Here is a 17,691-nt window from a genome sequence, read left to right as displayed (position 1 = left end):
CATGCAAAGTTAGCACACCCTGAATTACATATTCTAAAGGAAAACTATGATTACTTTCCATTAAAGTCATGGTAACGAGATGGTACAAGACTGCTTAATGTTTCTACCAAAAACCTGTGTCTACAGAAGCAATGTATATCTCATAAATGTATTAATTCAAAGCTTTCAGTTTTTCATTCTATAGACAAACCATTTTTTCCATTGTGATCTTTTATAAAAGGCCAAATTAAGACTTACTTAATATAACATTCTCCTACTTCCTTTGCATTAGTTTAAGGATCAGATAGGATGACATTAGATGAAAAAGAGAAAAGCATCAGACAAATGTAAAGTATTATTTCTCTTTGCTATTAAATATTAAAAATGTGCGATTATCATTCCAAAATAGAGGAAATGGATGAGTCATGCATTCCTTTAATAGTTGACTTGGCTCTACTAATTCTTTACTGACTATATCCTGGTTAATCCAACCTTTCACCATACAGGTTTTCAGATCATGGCCCAGGTCCAGCACAGCGAGGGTCACCAGGGAGCTGGCAAGAAATATAAATTCTCAGGCTCCACCCTAAATCTGCTGAATTAGGAACTCTGGGAAGGGGCCCAGGATTCTGAGTTAACATGCCTGCAGTGATTTTTCTGGACACTCAAATCTAAGAACTGCCCTGGCTGGTGTGACTCAGTGGATTGAGCACCGGCCTGAAAACCAGAAGGTCGACAGTTCGATTCCCAGTCAGACCACATGCCTGGGTTGTGCGAGAGGCAACTCTCACACATCGATGTTTCCTTTCCTCTCTTACTCCCTCCTTTCCCCTGTCGTCGTCGGCAGCCGTCCGTCTCGAGAGACGATGGTGTAGCTTCTTAAGAGTCCATCTGCACCGCCGAGAATGGTTGTGCAGTCCGACTCGGGAGTGACACGGTATCTGTCTCCTCCCGTGTTGAAGTGAAGCTGAAGCTACAGAGCCTGGGCAGGGTGATATGGAGGGTCTGCTGTTGCCCATGCAGCAGACCCCCCCTCTCTTCGCAGCTGAAGGATCCAAGGGAAAGACGGAGTCAATACAGCTTGGCTTCAGGTGCGCCGCAGGAGTTGCCGGTGTTGACTACAACGTCAAACCGCCTTAGGGACTCCGGCTCCGGATTTTCTGTCGGGGTTTACTCCCTTAGCCTTTCCCCTGAAGAGGTATGCCGCAAGGCAGCGGAGGTTTTTTGGAATCAGAGTTTTCCTTCTCTGATGTGCCCTGACTGGAAGATCGAACCAGCGACACTTAGCTCGCAGGCCGACGCTCAATCCACTGAGCCAAACCAGCCAGGGTACCTTTCCCCTGTAAGAATAAATAAATATATATATTTAAGTCTGTGAACCACTGCTTTATCCTATCTAACCAAAATGTTGGTTGACTGGTTCCAAGGGTTCTGTATCTAAATCAAATCCTTTACCCCCTAGGAAGAGCTCCATGCAAAAGCAAGCCCTATTTTTTTTTTAACACCTTCTAAAACAGAAGAATATTTCAAAAACCTTATCAAAAAATAAGCACTAATCAAGCTCCCTGTGAAGAAGGCTTACCGTACAAACGATTTTGGTCCTTTTTCAGATTTGTTACTTGTAAGAAAGGACTGAAAGCATTTCTAAGGCTGCAAAGCCACATTTTTTATCAAAATGTGCTTAGAAAGATTCTGGACTTGTTGGCCAGAAACATCGCACATCTTCCTCTTCCTACAGCTTTTGGCTTCCCTCTGCCACCTTCTCAGTGCAGAGCAACACTTCTCAACACCTGTCGCCAGGAGAATAACCTAAGTGTTTGCATGGCTCCTAAATCCCACTTAAATATATCTTTTCTGCTTTCCTTCTAAAACACAAGCATTTGGGTTATTTTTAGTAAAAAATATGCTACCAAAAAAAAAAAACGGGGGTCGGGGGGATAACATATCAGATTTTGCTACTGCTGAAATGGAGAAATTGTTGTCTTCTTTTTTTAATCGTATCATGCCTTGTTAACATTACTGCCATGTTGTTGAATGGCTTATTTTTCTATTTTAAATATTTCTTTAAGAGTCACACAAAATTAGAAATGAGAAAGGGGAAATATTTACAAACATATATAAAGTCCAAAAGAGACCCGTAGCCAGACTGTGTGAGAGCCAGTCCTGGTTTGTCACTCACTGGCTGTGTGATCATGGAAAGGGTATTCAACTTTCCTCCATTTCCTCCACTTTGTGTGCCTCCAATTCTTAGTCTGCAAATTAGGAACAGTAGTATATAGTACCCACTTCATATTCTTTTTTATTTTTTCCACTTTATATATTTAGAGAGGAGTAAAAGAGTTAAATATTTTAAGTTTTTCTCTGAAGTAAATGTAGACTTTTCTAAAAGAAAAATATATTGACCCAAAAGACCAAAAGTCTAAAAGGGTCAATATTTATAGAAAACAACAAGTGTTGTCAAAAATTTTAAGTCACCCCCTAGGAAAAAAAGCTTCAGGCCCATACAATTACAGTTATACAGGTGAAGTCTCTCAATTCTTCAAGGAAAAGATCATTCAAATGCTAAACCATTCCAAAGAGCAGATACAAAAGACTTCCAAACTCTTTTTGACCAAGTTAACACAACACTGATATCAAAACCTGACAAAACACTAAAAAACACCATGGATCAACCTCACTATTAGTTAGTGAGAAGCAGAACTTCTAAATGAAAGACTAGCAAATAAAATTCAGCAATACACTAACTTTTAATTTCAGAATTACAGAGATGGTTCAATTTGATGTTAAGGAAACTTACTGAGATAATTTGTCACATAAATAAAACAAAAGAGAAAAATCACAGTGAAGTCACCACAGAGGTCAAAAGGGAATTTGGTAAAATCCATCTAATAAATGAGGAACAGTTTATTCCCCAGTTTAAAATGAAACTACAAATCAAAACTCACATTATACTTAATAATAAAATACTAGTACATCTCTATTTAACTTGGATCCAAAAAAGTGATGCCAAAGAGAATAAATATTGGTAGACATACTGGCAAGAAGACAAAATTATCAATAATGGAAAAGATGACTGTCTACTAGGAAAACCCAAGAAAATCACCTGAAAAAGGATTAAAATAAGAGAATTCCATAAAGTGGCCAAATTGCCAATGCAATGAAATAGAACAACTCGTTCCCAACAGCAACAATAAATTCATTAATATATCCAGGAATAAGCTTAATAAGGTGTATAACCTATATGAAAACTATACTATGCTTCTGAGCAACTTAAGTATCCATGAAAAGATAACTTTTATGCATATCATAAGATAGTTCAGGAAGCCACAAATATTGCTAAAATGTCAAATTCCTCCACAAGTGATTATAAAGTTCAAATATAGTCCCAATCTAATCCCATAAATTTTATTTTTTTAAGGATTTGAAAAACAGTGCTAAAGTCTATCTGAAACAGTAGTTCTCAGCTGTGGCTGCCACAAAAATCATGAGGAACTACAAACTACATTAATGTTCATGCCATACCCCAGAGGCTCTAACTTAATTGGTCTGCGGTGGGCTCAGGGATCACATTTTGATGCGCAGACAGCATTGAGAACCATACATCTGGAAGAGTACATTAGAGGAATGACAAAGAAAATACTGAATTCTTGAAAAAGAACAGAGGGCGACTAGCTCCATTATACATTGAACTCATTATACAGGTTGGATAATAAGTTTCTAGCACAGAATAAGCAAAGATTGATGAAACAAGAGTCCAGAATCAGACCCAAACCTTACATAGGTGAAAACCAAATAAAATGTACCGAAAATGGTGTGTCATATTAAGGGAGGAAAAGCTAGATTAGCAATATGTAAATAAATGTTAGGGAATTACTATAATTTTGGGGAAAAAATTATACAGCTAGATCTCTAAAACTCAAGTCTAAGTAAGTTCTGAGTTAAAGATCCAAGGTATAAGGGGAAAAAAATACACAATAATATTTCATAATTCTGGCCCTGGCTGGTGTGGCTCAGTTAGTTGGAGCATCATCCCGTAAACCAAAAGGTTGCAGGTTCAGTCCCTGGTCAGAGCACATAGGAGAGCGCATACGAGAGGCAAACAGATTGATGTCTCTCACATCAATGTCTCCCTCCCTCCCCCCCTTCCCCTCTCTCTCTCTCTCAAATCAATAAACATGTCCTCGAGTAAGGATTTAAAAAAAAAAAAAAAAGGATTAATTTATTTCTATAAAAGCTGAAAACATCTATTTGGCAAAAATACATGTGTCACAAGAACAATCCCATTGTAAAGCTGTGTAGCCATAGTCCTAGTAAAAAAGACTAGCAAATAAAAAAGGGAAAATTTCCATTTATTAAAAAGCTTAAACCTTTACTATACAAATAATATTAAGAATATAAACTAACAAAAAAAAGGAAAAAAATGATTCAGAAAAACAAAGAATATGATCAATAGTAAAATACAAATGCCCATGCTTATGAAGAGACATTTGCTTAAGAGACAATTTGCCTAAGAGAATGGCAAAAATCAGTAAAGATCATCAGTGCTGGTGAAAACTGGGGGAACAGGGACTCATTTGCTGCCAGTGAGGGTATAATTTGCACTATGTTTTTGAAGAGTGTTTGGTAATATCTATACTTATTAAAAATGTCAATATCCTTTAATCTGGGAATTTCATTTCCAAGAATTTAGCCAGCAGATCTAGTCACGCAAATGTACAAAGATGTAAATACAAATAAAAATTGTTGAAGCAGCAAAACACTGGAAACAACCTAAATGTCCAGCAAATGGGGCACTAGTCCTATAAATTATGATATACCCAGATCAGAAACTACTACTGCACTGTATCTAGCAAGAAGGACTGAGAGCTGTCTGACATGGAATAACTTCTACCATATATTGTTAAATGGTGGGAAGTGGGTACATGTACACACACATATACATACACAGACACAGAGAAAGAGAGATTGGTTACACTATACTACTCTTTATGTTTAGGTGAGATATCTACACACACACCTCACTATACTTTATATACAGAGACCACCTCTTGCAGGATAGGTATAGTAGTTGTCTTTGGTGAAAGAATTTGGGAAACTAATGGTCAAGAATCAAGGTAGATAAACTTTTCAGTTCTTACTTTTAGTGCAATTTGGGGGGAGGGGGTGTTTGTTGTTAAACCACGTTTATGATTACTTTCTAAAAACAAAACTTTTAACAAAATCTTTGTTAACCTTGCTTTTCAGAATCTACCTCATGATGTGTGTGGATATGCCTAGACAAGGATATATTTGTTATAACACTGTTTGTACTAATGAAAAGTCAGAAACAGTCCAAATATTTATCATAGAGGAGGACATAAATTATGGTACATCATATATAATAAAATACTCTGCTATCACAGTAGGAAAAAAAAATCTGCATGCACCGACATGCTTTTACATGTATGCTGTTAGGTAAAACAGCAAGGTGCTTATGTAGTTTGGTTCCATTTGGTATTTTAAAGGGTGTTAACAAATATATCTGCATAGAAGTAGTTATCTGTAGGTGTGAGGGGCTGCTCTTTTGATTAAATTATTTTATAGAAAATATGCATTTCCCATGTAATAATTTTTAAAACAAAATGACTTTTTAAAAAACTTTCTTTTTCCCTGTGTGCATTTTAAAGTCTTACTTGGCCCTGCTATCATTATGTTATAAAGAAGAGCTTAAAATGAACTTTTCTCTTGCTCCTACTCTTTGCCCACCACTATTAAATGCCAGTCCCACCCCGGCCGGAGTGGCTCAGTTGGTTGGTCGTCCCACAAACTGAAAGGCTGCCGGTTCAATCCTCAGCAGGGGTGTGTACGGCAGGCAACTGATAATGTTTCTTTCTCATGTTGACGTTTCTCTCCCTCTCTTTCTCCCTGCCTTCCCCTCTCTCTAAAATAAAAAAAAAAAAAAAATTTAAAAAAAAAAGCCAGTCCCCACCCCTACTTCACTATCAGCCTCTGGGTACCTACAGGCAACAGATGACTACCCTCACAACGCTAATGTAGCTTACTTTCCACATAGTGAACACTTAAGAAGTGTTATTTGAAAGAAAGGTCATTCTGTACAAAGAACCTCAGGACAGAAGGAAAAACCTGGGTGGACAGAGCAACATTAATTAAGTGACAGAGATGAAATCAGCAAAGCCCAGACTACAGGAAACTCCCCAGAACAAAAACAAACAAGCAAAACAACCAGATTCTTCAACAAATAAAATGTAAGAATCTTAGAAATTAATAGATTCTTAAGGACTCTATCAATTTACTGAAATATGGATTATAATCTGAAAAAGCAAATTATGACAGAGGAGACCACTGGAATGGAAACTTGAATATTCAGTGGACATATAACAATGTGAAAAAATTGTTGATCCATTTACATGTGAGAATGTCACTTTATGTTTGGGTATGCCAAGTCTAACTTTTAGGAATACACATTACCAAATGGTTTCCAAGTATGGTCAAGGGCCCAAAACTATTCTCAAGAAATAATGAGACATTCTTTGCTTTTTCACCTTCTTTCTCTCATAAAAACACAGAGTTGTTTTCCAGAGGCTCTGGGACAAGTTATATCCCTGTGCTTAAAGGCTAATGGAATGTGTATTTGTGTCTTAAAAGTTTGTTTTAGTATCCAGTGTGGCAAATACCGATAGATATAATCCACATTTTAAAGGAATCTCCTCAGGGTCCTCAAGAATGTTAAAGATTATCCAAGAGTCCTAAAACCAAAAAGACTGAGAAATCCTGCGTCATGCTATAATGTCTACTTTGGTACATAACTTAAATTCTCCAAAATAAAATGTTTTTTGTAACTGGGTAGTATGGAGTGGAATGATGAGTGAATTAAGAAAGAACAAACATCAATCTATCCAAGAATACTAAGCCCATCTGAAATCCCTTCTCAATCCAACTCCAAAAGGTGTGTACATACACAGACTCCTCTTCAAACGCCAGGGAAAACTAAAATTTAAGTTCACATTCCTCTTTGCTAATGTTTCAGAAGAGATAAATACAATTTTGATGTTGGGAATTACTTCACTTTTGTATCTTAAGTTTAAAAAAAAAAACCATCTGCTCCTTACCAAGACAGTCACAGGTCTTAGTATCCACTACCTAATGCCTGCAATCAACCTTGTGGGGAAATTGTGTTCTATTCTTATTTCTCCCTCTTCCCTATATGGGACTAATCAAATCCAAAGAATAGCCCAAACCATTTTTCTGTTCTAGAATTTGCTGTACCAAATACTGCTTGAAGCAGGTGCCCTGGTGGCTGTAGTGTAGAATGGCATTTGTTCCTTCAGTGGGAATCAGCCTGGACCCTTCTTCCCCTGTCCCCTTTTCCAGTTGTCTTATGTCTATCTGGGCATTTGCCTTCCCTGTTCTCCAAGTTTGCTTCCTACTCTCCACCCCAATTGCAAGGTTGGTGGCTACAAGCCCCAGCCTAGGCCTTTCCCTACAGCAGAGCTCTCAACTTTGCCCTTAAAGCCTGGAGTGCTGGGCCCACCCCCAGTTTCTGAGTCAGCAGCTCTACACTTCTAACTAGCTCCTGGGTGAGGCTGACAGGGACCCCACTTTCAGAACCAATGCTCTGAGTTTCCTCTAGGACCCAATGGCCTGCACTGCCTCCTGGCTCTGGCACCTCTTCCCTGTTAACTGTAGCAAGTAGCTAACCAGCACGGAACACAACTTTTTCATTGGTGAAATGGAGGCTGTGACAACAGACATTTTACAGGGTGGTTGTAAAAAGAAAAGGGTATACAGAGTAAGAACTTGGCCAGCTGGGTAAAGCAGCCTTTACCAGGTTCACTGATACAAGGTGATTCTCCGCAGAAGCTGCCTCTTTCAATCATTTGGTCCTATTTCCACACATTCTCCTTAGAGATTGAAAACCGGCCATCAGTTCAAATACATTCTCTATGTTTTCAACTGCCTGATGTGCATGTTATTCTACTTTCGGTTTAAGAACCCCCATTTTAAAAATATGGGGAAGAAATTTCTATCCTGGAAATAAGGGGTCCAAATACCAAATCTGTCTCTTCCAAGTGGGAGGGGCAAGAGGAAAGCCTGAAGGACGACAGGAAGGTGTCACCTCGCCCCATTTTACGACGTTACTCAGAGGAAGCACTCCTTTAGTAGGAAGCATTCAAAGCACTGACGCTCACTCACCTTGGTCATGCCTCCTGCCTGCGCCGTATTCAATCCCGTGTGACTGGGAATTTGTGGTGAAACCTGCGTTAACGTCTCAGCCAGCACACTGTTTGTGGCCCCCTGCATAGCTGGAGCAGGATATGGTATTCCAGCTCCCCTTCCTCTGCCAGCAGCCCCCAGAGATCCATTCATGACTTGCGCCTGCCCCTGCTGAGGCTGGTTCAATAAACTATGGCCAGAGTTACTATTGAGGAGGCCTGGGTGGGTCTGGTTGAAGTTAGCATTCATGCAGATCCCAGGTCCCGTCTGCGATGTGGCAGGGCTGCTGGTTACCAGCCCCACTGGCTTTTGTGCTTGCGGATTCAGTGGTTGGGAAGCAGGGGGAGTGGGCCCAGAGGTGCTGGCTGCCTGCTTTGGCAGGCTGGGGGCTGAAGAATCTCCTTGGTTCAGAGGGCTCTTGCCCATGGCACCCAGACTGGCCATGTTCGCATTGTTCGGCTGCCCTTGAGCCTGGCTGCTGAGGCCTTGCTGCACGGGGCTGCTGGCGCTCACATTTCCTATTCCTGGGTTGATACTAGAGCCACTGCCTCCGCGCAGAAGCTCCGACAGTTGTTTATGTTTGGAAGCAGCATCTGGAACAAGGTTCCCACTGTTTAAGAGGCCTAATTCTCCATTGGGGATCAGCTCATCAGGAAGATCATTTTCCAAGTCAAACAATGGTCCAAAATCTAGAAAATAAAAAAGAAATGGAAATGAGAAACTAAGCAACTATAATGTCAAAATGATTTGAAGTTCATTTGGGAAAATAAAACAAGAAGAATATTTTCCAAATTCTGAAAAAGTTAAACAGAGATGAAAGGAGGGCCAGCCCTATTAGATTTAATCATATATTTTCAAACAACAACTAAATTGTGTGGTACGGGGAAAAGTACAAATATACAAACTAGATGAAAACAATGGGGAGTTAAAAAATAAACACTGAATTATAAGGTAAAAATGCTTTTAAGAACGATTGTATAAAAAGCAATTGGGCACCAGGTTAGAGGAACGGCAATTTGGGAAATTTAAGCTAAAACCCAGCCTTAAGTAATTACATATTTAAGAAGTAAATTATAAAAAAAAAACAACCCACAAAACTAGCTTAACAGAAAATGAGATTTCTCAAAATGTTGAAGCTGTTAAAAATAATAAAAACATATATAAACTATAAGTAGTTAAAATAAAATAGGAGCTTACATAATACTTGTATCATATGAAAGGGGTTAATGTCAATCATACATGAATACGAGAAGCATCCTGACTCCCAAGTACAAATGCACAAATGACAGAAGCAGCTAACTATCACACAGGAAGATTAAACAGTAAACAAAACAGATAATCCTTCCCAGTAATCAAATATCAAAATTAAAGCAACTCTTTTCTTTTCGCTTTTTAAAAATGTAATCTTTATTATAGTTTTTTCCATTATCATTCAGTCCCCTATACCTCCTCCCCCCAGCAATCACCACACTGTTGTCCATGTCCATGAGTCCTTTTTCCTTTTTGCTCAATCCCTGTACCCCCTCATATCCCCCTAAGCAACTCCCTTTTTATTGCCCCTCTCAAGTAACATTTCTCTTAACATGTGGTCTATATACAGAATCTCTAGTCCCTCACTGACCTTGCATTCATTTTCTAACCCACAACAACCTGGCTATGCATGCATGTGCCAAGGACAAGATATGTAGAAATATGTTCATCACAGTATTACCTGTAACATCAAAAAAAGGGGATAACAGTATCAGAGGTAGTTTAGCCTGGTGGTTATAGACTCTAAACTGCCTGCATTTGAACCCCAGCTCTGTTGCTAGCTCCTCACTAATTAGCTGTGTGACCTTGGGTAAATTACTTAAGACTTTCTGTGCCTCAGTTTTCTTATCTGAAAACTGGCGTAACAATGGCCACCACACCTCATAGGATTGTTGCAAAGATTAAATGAATAGATGTAAAGCACTTAAAACAGTGGGTAGGAAGTGCTCAGTAAGTTTTAGTCTTTATTGTTACTATTGTCTAATAATAGGTTTAATAAATTGATATAAAATACAATAAAACATTATACTCCTATTTGAATAATTATAAAGACTGATGTAGAAAAATATTTATATGGTGTGTAAAAACTTACAAAATGGCACCTAGAGTAAGATTAGAACCCTGGCCAGGTGGCTCAGTTGGTTGGAGCACTGCCCCATAACCCTTTGGTTATGGGTTTGATTCCAGGTCAGGGCACATACCTAGGTCGTGGGTTTGGTCCCCAGTCCAGACACATAAGACCCCTGGCCTGGGCACATTTGGAAGGTAACCAATTGATGTTCCTCTCGCTCTAAAAAACAATGAAAAAAATGTCCTCAGTTGAGTAAGATTAGAACTAAGTACATGCACATGGGCAGTGGGGGGAAAGTAATATGCAAAAAATAGAGTTGTCCTGGTAAAGTGGTGAAGGGGATGAGTGTATGTGGCTTTTTTTTTGTACCCTCACCCAAGGTTATGCTTATTGATTTTAAAGAGAAGGGGAGTGAGGAAGAAAGAGAGGGAGAGAAACACTGATGTGAGAGAAATGTCGATCGGTTACCGCTCACACACGCCTCGACCAGTCATGTGCCTCGACCAGTCATGTGCCCCGACCGGGAATTGAACTTCCAACTTTCGGTTTACAGGACGACGCTCCAAACAACTGAGCCACACTGGCCAAGGCCCCACCCCACCCCACTCTCCCTTGCCTTTTTAAAAAATTTAACACAGCCACTCCCCTTCCTACCACTCACTCTTAGAAAAATTAACTTTTTTTCCACCTATGGTGACAGACCCTGATGGCTGCTTACACAACTCCACTTGGCAGCCTGGCTCAGATTCCTTTCAGGATGGGCAACGTTTTGGGCCATAGGAGGGAGAGCAACTGGAGAAGCCAAACATCACAATCATCTTCTGCTTGCAGATGACAGAATCCCAGCTCAGGGAATTGAAGGCAAGTTGGCAAAGACAATGCTGGAAAAGGTTTTCCTTCTTAACAGTAAGAAATGCTCAGAAAGAGATTCCCCTCTCACTAGATTTCATCACAGAACTGTGGCTGCCCTCTTCAAACAGGAGAGGAGACACCACTGACACACTAAGGACGGCTGTAGCTAAAAATGCAAACACATGGGCTCATGAAGTCATCTCTGAGCTGAATTAGCCAACCCTGGAACCTCTTTATCTTCAGACTTTTTGTTATGTGAGAAAGTACAATTCCTATCCTTTAAGCCATTCTAGCTGGAGTTTAATGTTAGCTTGCACCTGAAGACGTCTTGATTACCTCCATCACGTCTATGGACACAGTTCAAACTCCTCTGTATGGCATACGCTGCCCACTTCTCAGCCCTTCTTTTCTCCAGTACCTCCTGATGCACCCTACCTTACAGCAATAATGCAATGAGCTGTCATAAGCATCTGCAATCTATCTTCTGGATGCCCTCTCTCACTAGAAAACCCCACCCCCAGTCCTCACCAGGATTAGACATAGAAGCTATGAAGACATATTTTAGGCTGCCCCTGCAGAACTGACCTGTTCCCCTTTCAGGCTTCAAAGTTATCTGTACATACAAGTCTAGTAAAACCATCTCTTACACACATGTATTTCTTCCTGAGACAGAAAGGAATTAGACCTGGAAGGGTGTGTGCACACACACGCACATGCACGTGCACACCCACACCCACACACACACACTTTTTGGGGGGCAGAACCTGTGAGACAGTATGATCTCTTCCTCCCAAGTACTGCACTCTGCGTTTCCTAAGAACACCCTTTTACATAAACACAGTACATTTATCAACTTCAGGAAATTTAATATTGATACAATACTTAATGTATTGGTTGCCCTTACTCAGATCTGGCCAATTGCCCTAATGTCCTTTATCTCATTTATTTTCCAGATCCAAGACCCAATTGGGAATCCCAGCGTACTTAGTTACCATGTCTTTGTCTTCTTTCATAGAGAAAGGTGTCTCAGACTTTGTCTATCATAATTCTGACATTTTTGAAGAGTACAGGCCGGTGGTTTTGTAGAATATCTGTCAATTTGGTGTTGCTTCCTCAAGGTTATGGGATAGCAGGAGTTGTCTTATGAAGAGACAACAGGAGTGGACTCCAGGATAACAGCAGACAGCTCTGAGAAAGAACCACTGACAAGGCCTTACTGCTGCTGATTACCCCGCTTGTGGATTTCAACAGCTTTTATGCTATTATGTTGTCCTGCATCTGGAGATTCACAAAAGTCTCCAGTTACAAAAAGCGCATGAAATAAATAAAAACAAATTTCCAACATAACTAACATTTTTGTTTTTTGCCTTCCAGGTTTTGTCCACATGTACATACATTTTTTACTTAGTAGTACTCTAAAAAAAAAATCAGTGTGTGTGTGTGTGTGTGTGTGTGTTTGTGTGTCTGTGTTTAATGCAATGCTCCTTCATCTAAGAACATTAAAATGAAAACTTCATCTAACTAGAAAGCAGGAGCCATTATAACAGAGATAGTGTTTTCTACCTATTTGTCGGGGAGGGGATAAACAGCTGGTGCCTGAAGCTCATCCAGACTGGCTCTTCCAAGCATGCTGAAGTATTTTTCCTAGGAGAGTGTGTCCAGACCAGGACAGCAGCAGATAAACCCACAAGAACAATTAGATTAATTACAGCAGTGTCAGCATCTGGGTCCTTAGTCCAGCGTAGAAACTATAAAAGGAACACTTGGAATTGAAACACAGGAGTTCAAATCCTGGCTGAATCAATTCACTGTGTCCTTGGGCAAACTGCTTAATCTCCAAGTCTCAACCTCATCAGTAAAACAGGGACAACAGTACTCCGGGATTACATGATGAAAGACAGACAGAGCATTTTAGCCACAGATACAGGTTAGTTTATTCTATTAAAATTTCTTATCTTTAAAAATTCACCCCCATCCTGTCACTCTCAAACTTACCAGTTTTTTTCAGTGGTTTATTCTAGTTCTAGTCCAAATGCACATACAACTTTTATGTCTTGGGCTCATGTTTTAGTTTTGGTTTTTTATTGGTCTGCCACATTTTGTCCACCTTGACCACTTTTTTTCATCCTGTTTCAACCCAGATACATCTTACAACTGCTTGGGTGCAGGGAAGGATGACTAATTTATGTCCTCATCTATCAGTCCAAGCACATATGAACATGTATACAACCAAATATACAAGTTGTGGCTTTTGAGAAAGACAAGACAGGTTGTGTAGTTTGTGGAAGGCACATCCATACCCACATCACCACCATTATATCGTCACCACTTTCCCCTGTTCTCTAGTTCAAAAAATTGACAAAGGAGAGTGAAGAAGGGAAGCCAGGATGTTGCATCACAGCTATGCTTTCTACACACCAAAGTGTCCCAACAACCAGGTTAGGCAAGAGCTATCTGAATCATGGGAAATTCCTACGATTCAAGATTGAGCACTACCATTTCCAATCCTGGGTAAGTTCCCTTCTCCCTGCCATGTCACCAGGGGGCCCAGGAGACCAGGAGAGAGCAAAGCTGAGACTGAACAAGTTTCGTGGGCACCCTGCTTTCTGGAAGTTCACCCTTAGCAGGAGAGTGTCACACAGCAAAGAGCAAGCACAGCCTGTCACACTTCCACAGCTAGAGAGAGGAATTCTCTCTTTGGGGGCTTCCTGGCTGTCAACCCCAGAGTTGGCCTCTTTCATTAAGCTGATCTGAAGAGAAAAGCTATTAGCTTTCCAGTCTCCACAGCACTCATACAAGACTGAGGCATCCACAACCATGGCGTAGGAAGGAGGAAGTCACAGCTAAACTTAGCCTGCCTTGGGAAACGGGTCTTCACCATACAAGATCACAAGGGATATTTCACTTCTAGGCCAGACAAAGAAACTTCATTTCAGGTAACCATCACTTCTGCACACTGCAAAACAAATGGCATTCCACACCATTCTTAAATCAGTATTTCACCTTAAAAAGGGAATGAACTACTCGCAGGTGCTCTGAAAAATAGCTTTTCATTTTATAGAATCAGACACGAGGTAAGTAGCTAAAATCAATCTGTCCAGCCAATAACATTTGAAAACAGTTTTGTTTGAAAAAAAAATTCAAATGTGTCAGCTAAACAAGTCATCCACGAAACACATCTTTCTTCAGGTCTTCTAACATCTCTTCTCTCAGAATACCTTATATATTTTTCTTTGAATTGCATCTGGAGCCCCAAATTCTCTGTATTGGCAGAACTGATTTTTCTGTCAAAGCACGTACAGATGAGTTTATCACTCCTTCTATTAGCCAGAAGTATGAATTCTTCTATACTCTATAGATACAATGAATGAGTCTTAAAATCATACTATCAACTTCCTGTTATAACTCATGAAGCTGTAAGCACTATGAAAGCAGGTATCCTAATTATCCAGAGCCTAGCATAAAATACCTGGTATAAACATCCATGTGCTGAATGAGTGAGTTAGAGACAACAGTGCCAGAGTTAGAGGAGATATACGATCACTTTTAACAAGTTACTTGTCTAGCCAAAAGCATACAGTGGTAATGTTATCATTTATTACTACTTCCTTAAAACAGAAAACAAATTTCAATAATGGATTATGTTGATGTTACTTTGTTCTACTCATCTTTTTCTTTATACCTCTTTATCTTCTAGGAAACCAGTGAGGTCTATTTCACTCTCCAGCTACACCTCAGCATCAGTGACCCTCTAACCCCATGGCTGACTTAAAGATTAAATATCAGAATGTAGAAAGAGAAATAAACTATAAGAGTTTAGATGCTGTTTTGTGCTCATGTTTCTCTACTTCCAAGCATGAAAACCACCCTCCCATAGACCCCTTATTTCTCTCCGCAGTCCTTATTCCTTTAAAAAAAAAAAGTCCACTTTCTTGATTTTCTTTTCATAATTTTACAAAAAGAAATTTTAATTCCTAAGTCAAAACTGGATACAAAAAAATGATCCAACAGGAGCAGTGCAACCTGGAAAGGCTCACATCTAAAGATAAGGAACCCACAGAATGGTAGATACTTTTCACAGGGTTATTTCTTAGGTGCAGCCCTGGCTGGTTTGGCTCAGTGGATTGAGCGTCGGCCTGCTAGCTAAGTGTCGCTGGTTCGATCTTCCAGTCAGGGCACATCAGAGAAGGAAAACTCTAACTCCAAAAACCCTCCGCTGCCTTGCGGCATACCTCTTCAGGGGAAAGGCTAAGGGAGTAAACCCCGACAGAAAATCCGGAGCCGGAGTCCCTAAGGCGGTTTGACGTTGTAGTCAACACCGGCAACTCCTGCAGCGCACCTGAAGCCAAGCTGTATTGACTCCGTCTTTCCCTTGGACTCTTCAGCTGCGAAGAGAGGGGGGAGGGGGGGGTCTGCTGCATGGGCAACAGCAGACCCTCCATATCACCCTGCCCAGGCTCTGTAGCTTCAGCTTCACTGGAGAGGACACTCCAGCGTCATCGTAAGATGTCGATCCAACACGGGAGGAGACAGATACCGTGTCACTCCCGAGTCGGACTGCACAGCCATTCTCGGCGGTGCAGATAGACTCTTAAGAAGCTACACCATCGTCTCTCGAGACGGACGGCTGCCGATATATATATATTTCTTAGGTGATCTGGGGACCATACTGGACCCTCCATGGTAATAAGTACCAGTTAGACACTGACAATACAGGAAGCACAGTCTGAGGTAGTGAGAAAAGTACCTAGTCAGGTCTTGATTCGGCTTTCTCTCTCTGTTACTACTACTACCTCGCTATGTGTGCCTCTTCAGCTCTTAAATGGAAATATGAGTACCTGCCTCCAGAATCAATGATGAAAGAATTAAATCATACAATGTGTATATAACACTTAGTCTGGTATGCAGTGATGGCTCAATAAATATTAGGCATTATTATCACTGTCACAGGCCAATCTTCCAAGGTTATACACCAAGGACCTGGCTGGTTCAGGGTTCATGGTCAACAATGGTCATTTCTCTATGGTGAAGCCCTAAAAATCTGTGTCAATTAAATAGAATAAAACCTTTGAAAATTCTTGGATATAGTGCAAATAAATAATGAAACCATTCTCCAACACTGGAGAATTAAAATACAAATAATCATAATGAAAAGATTTGTTTTAAAGCACTGTTTTATTAACATTTATGCATTACAATTTTTATCTAGGCATTTAAACAAGTTCCCAAAAGACACCTAACCTTTATTTCTTTTTACAATGACTATTAGAAAATAATTAAAGCAAATTCTTTCTAAAATCTTCTGTGATTCAGGCTTCTTTTATACAGATACACCATCCCCTAATTAGTACAGAATAATGAGGTTTTACTTCATTCTGAACAGTGAGCTTATGTTGCGCAAAAAAAAACATGGCTTTCCTCAGAATCTCCTTCAGCTCAAGAGCCAAAGTGGGCTTGGCTGGACAATCTGCCTCTTCCTTGGCCTTCCTACAGTGGGAGTAAATGCATTTCATGGTGACTCTGCATCAGGTATCAAGAAATCCTACTCACTAAATATTTGCTATTTACCTTCCAATTAAAAGAATCCAAGGCAGTTCTGATGGAAAATTCTTTGTCATACTAAACGATAAATCATCAGAGTCCTGGAGCCTCCTATCTTCATATGACATACCTACAAGTTCCAGGAAAGGTTCATTCCCAGACAGCAAAGACAATTTTACATTTCCTAAATGTGGATCGTATGCTGCCTCTCTTAGCCCCGAAAGGTGGAGACAAGCCTTCATGGGACAAAGGTGGAACAGGAGGTGCTGTCATAGCAGTAAACTACCAACAGACTGACCATAAATCACCCAGCAACCCTGAAACGGTAACCAGATGTTCTGGAATAGAGGAAGCAGAAAGGGGTTCTCTATTCTCCACCACCACGGTTGAGAGGCACCCAGGTGAGGTACTGCAAACAGCTGCCTACCTACAGTGCAACCCAATTATAGGTCCTAGATGAGGAATGTGAGGGCAGAAGCAACCCCACCACAGGTGCTGGGCTACCTCAGGTGAGTATAAGCAAACGGATGCCCAGAGACTAGGTCCACTGCCTTCAACACTGGGATCTATAGCTGGCGGGCAGAAACACCAAGTCAGAAAAAGGGAAAAGACTATATTCTGGACTTAAGAGGTATCAGTGTACAACATATGAAAATGTGTGGACTATAAGAGAGCCCATAATAAGAAGTGAATACCTTAAGTCCAAAAAGAACACCAACATCTGAACAATGAAATATTATTCAGCACTAAAAAAAGAAATGAGCTATTAGGCCATGAAAAGGCATGGAGGATCCTTAAATGCCTATCATTAAATGACAGAAGCCAATCTGAAACAACTATGTACTATATGATTCTAACTATATGACAGTCTAGAAAAAGCAAAGCTATGGAGACAGTAAAAAGATCCGTAATTGCCAGGAGTTGAGGAGTGTGATGGATGAATTGGTGGAGCACAGGGAATTTTTAGGGCAGTGAAAATATCTGTACAATACTGTAATGATGGC

At 40.2% G+C, this 17,691-nt stretch overlaps 1 protein-coding gene across 1 annotated transcript in view; it reads right to left on the bottom strand.

The window, feature by feature from the left end:
* Window positions 1–17,691, bottom strand: part of CREBBP (CREB binding lysine acetyltransferase) — a 141,150-nt gene that overhangs the window by 109,047 nt on the left and 14,412 nt on the right. Inside the window, exon 2 of the mRNA XM_090277122.1 lies at window positions 8,173–8,882. Within this exon, the coding sequence (XP_090133248.1) occupies window positions 8,173–8,882 (710 nt within the window). The remainder of the gene's footprint in view (window positions 1–8,172; window positions 8,883–17,691) is intronic.

The sequence above is a fragment of the Furipterus horrens genome, unplaced genomic scaffold (assembly GCF_987537825.1).
Source record: "Furipterus horrens unplaced genomic scaffold, mFurHor1.1.pri manual_scaffold_5, whole genome shotgun sequence".
NCBI lineage: Eukaryota > Metazoa > Chordata > Mammalia > Chiroptera > Furipteridae > Furipterus > Furipterus horrens.
The sequence above is the reverse complement of the archived record's forward strand: the minus strand, read 5'-3'. Positions and strand labels throughout refer to the sequence as shown.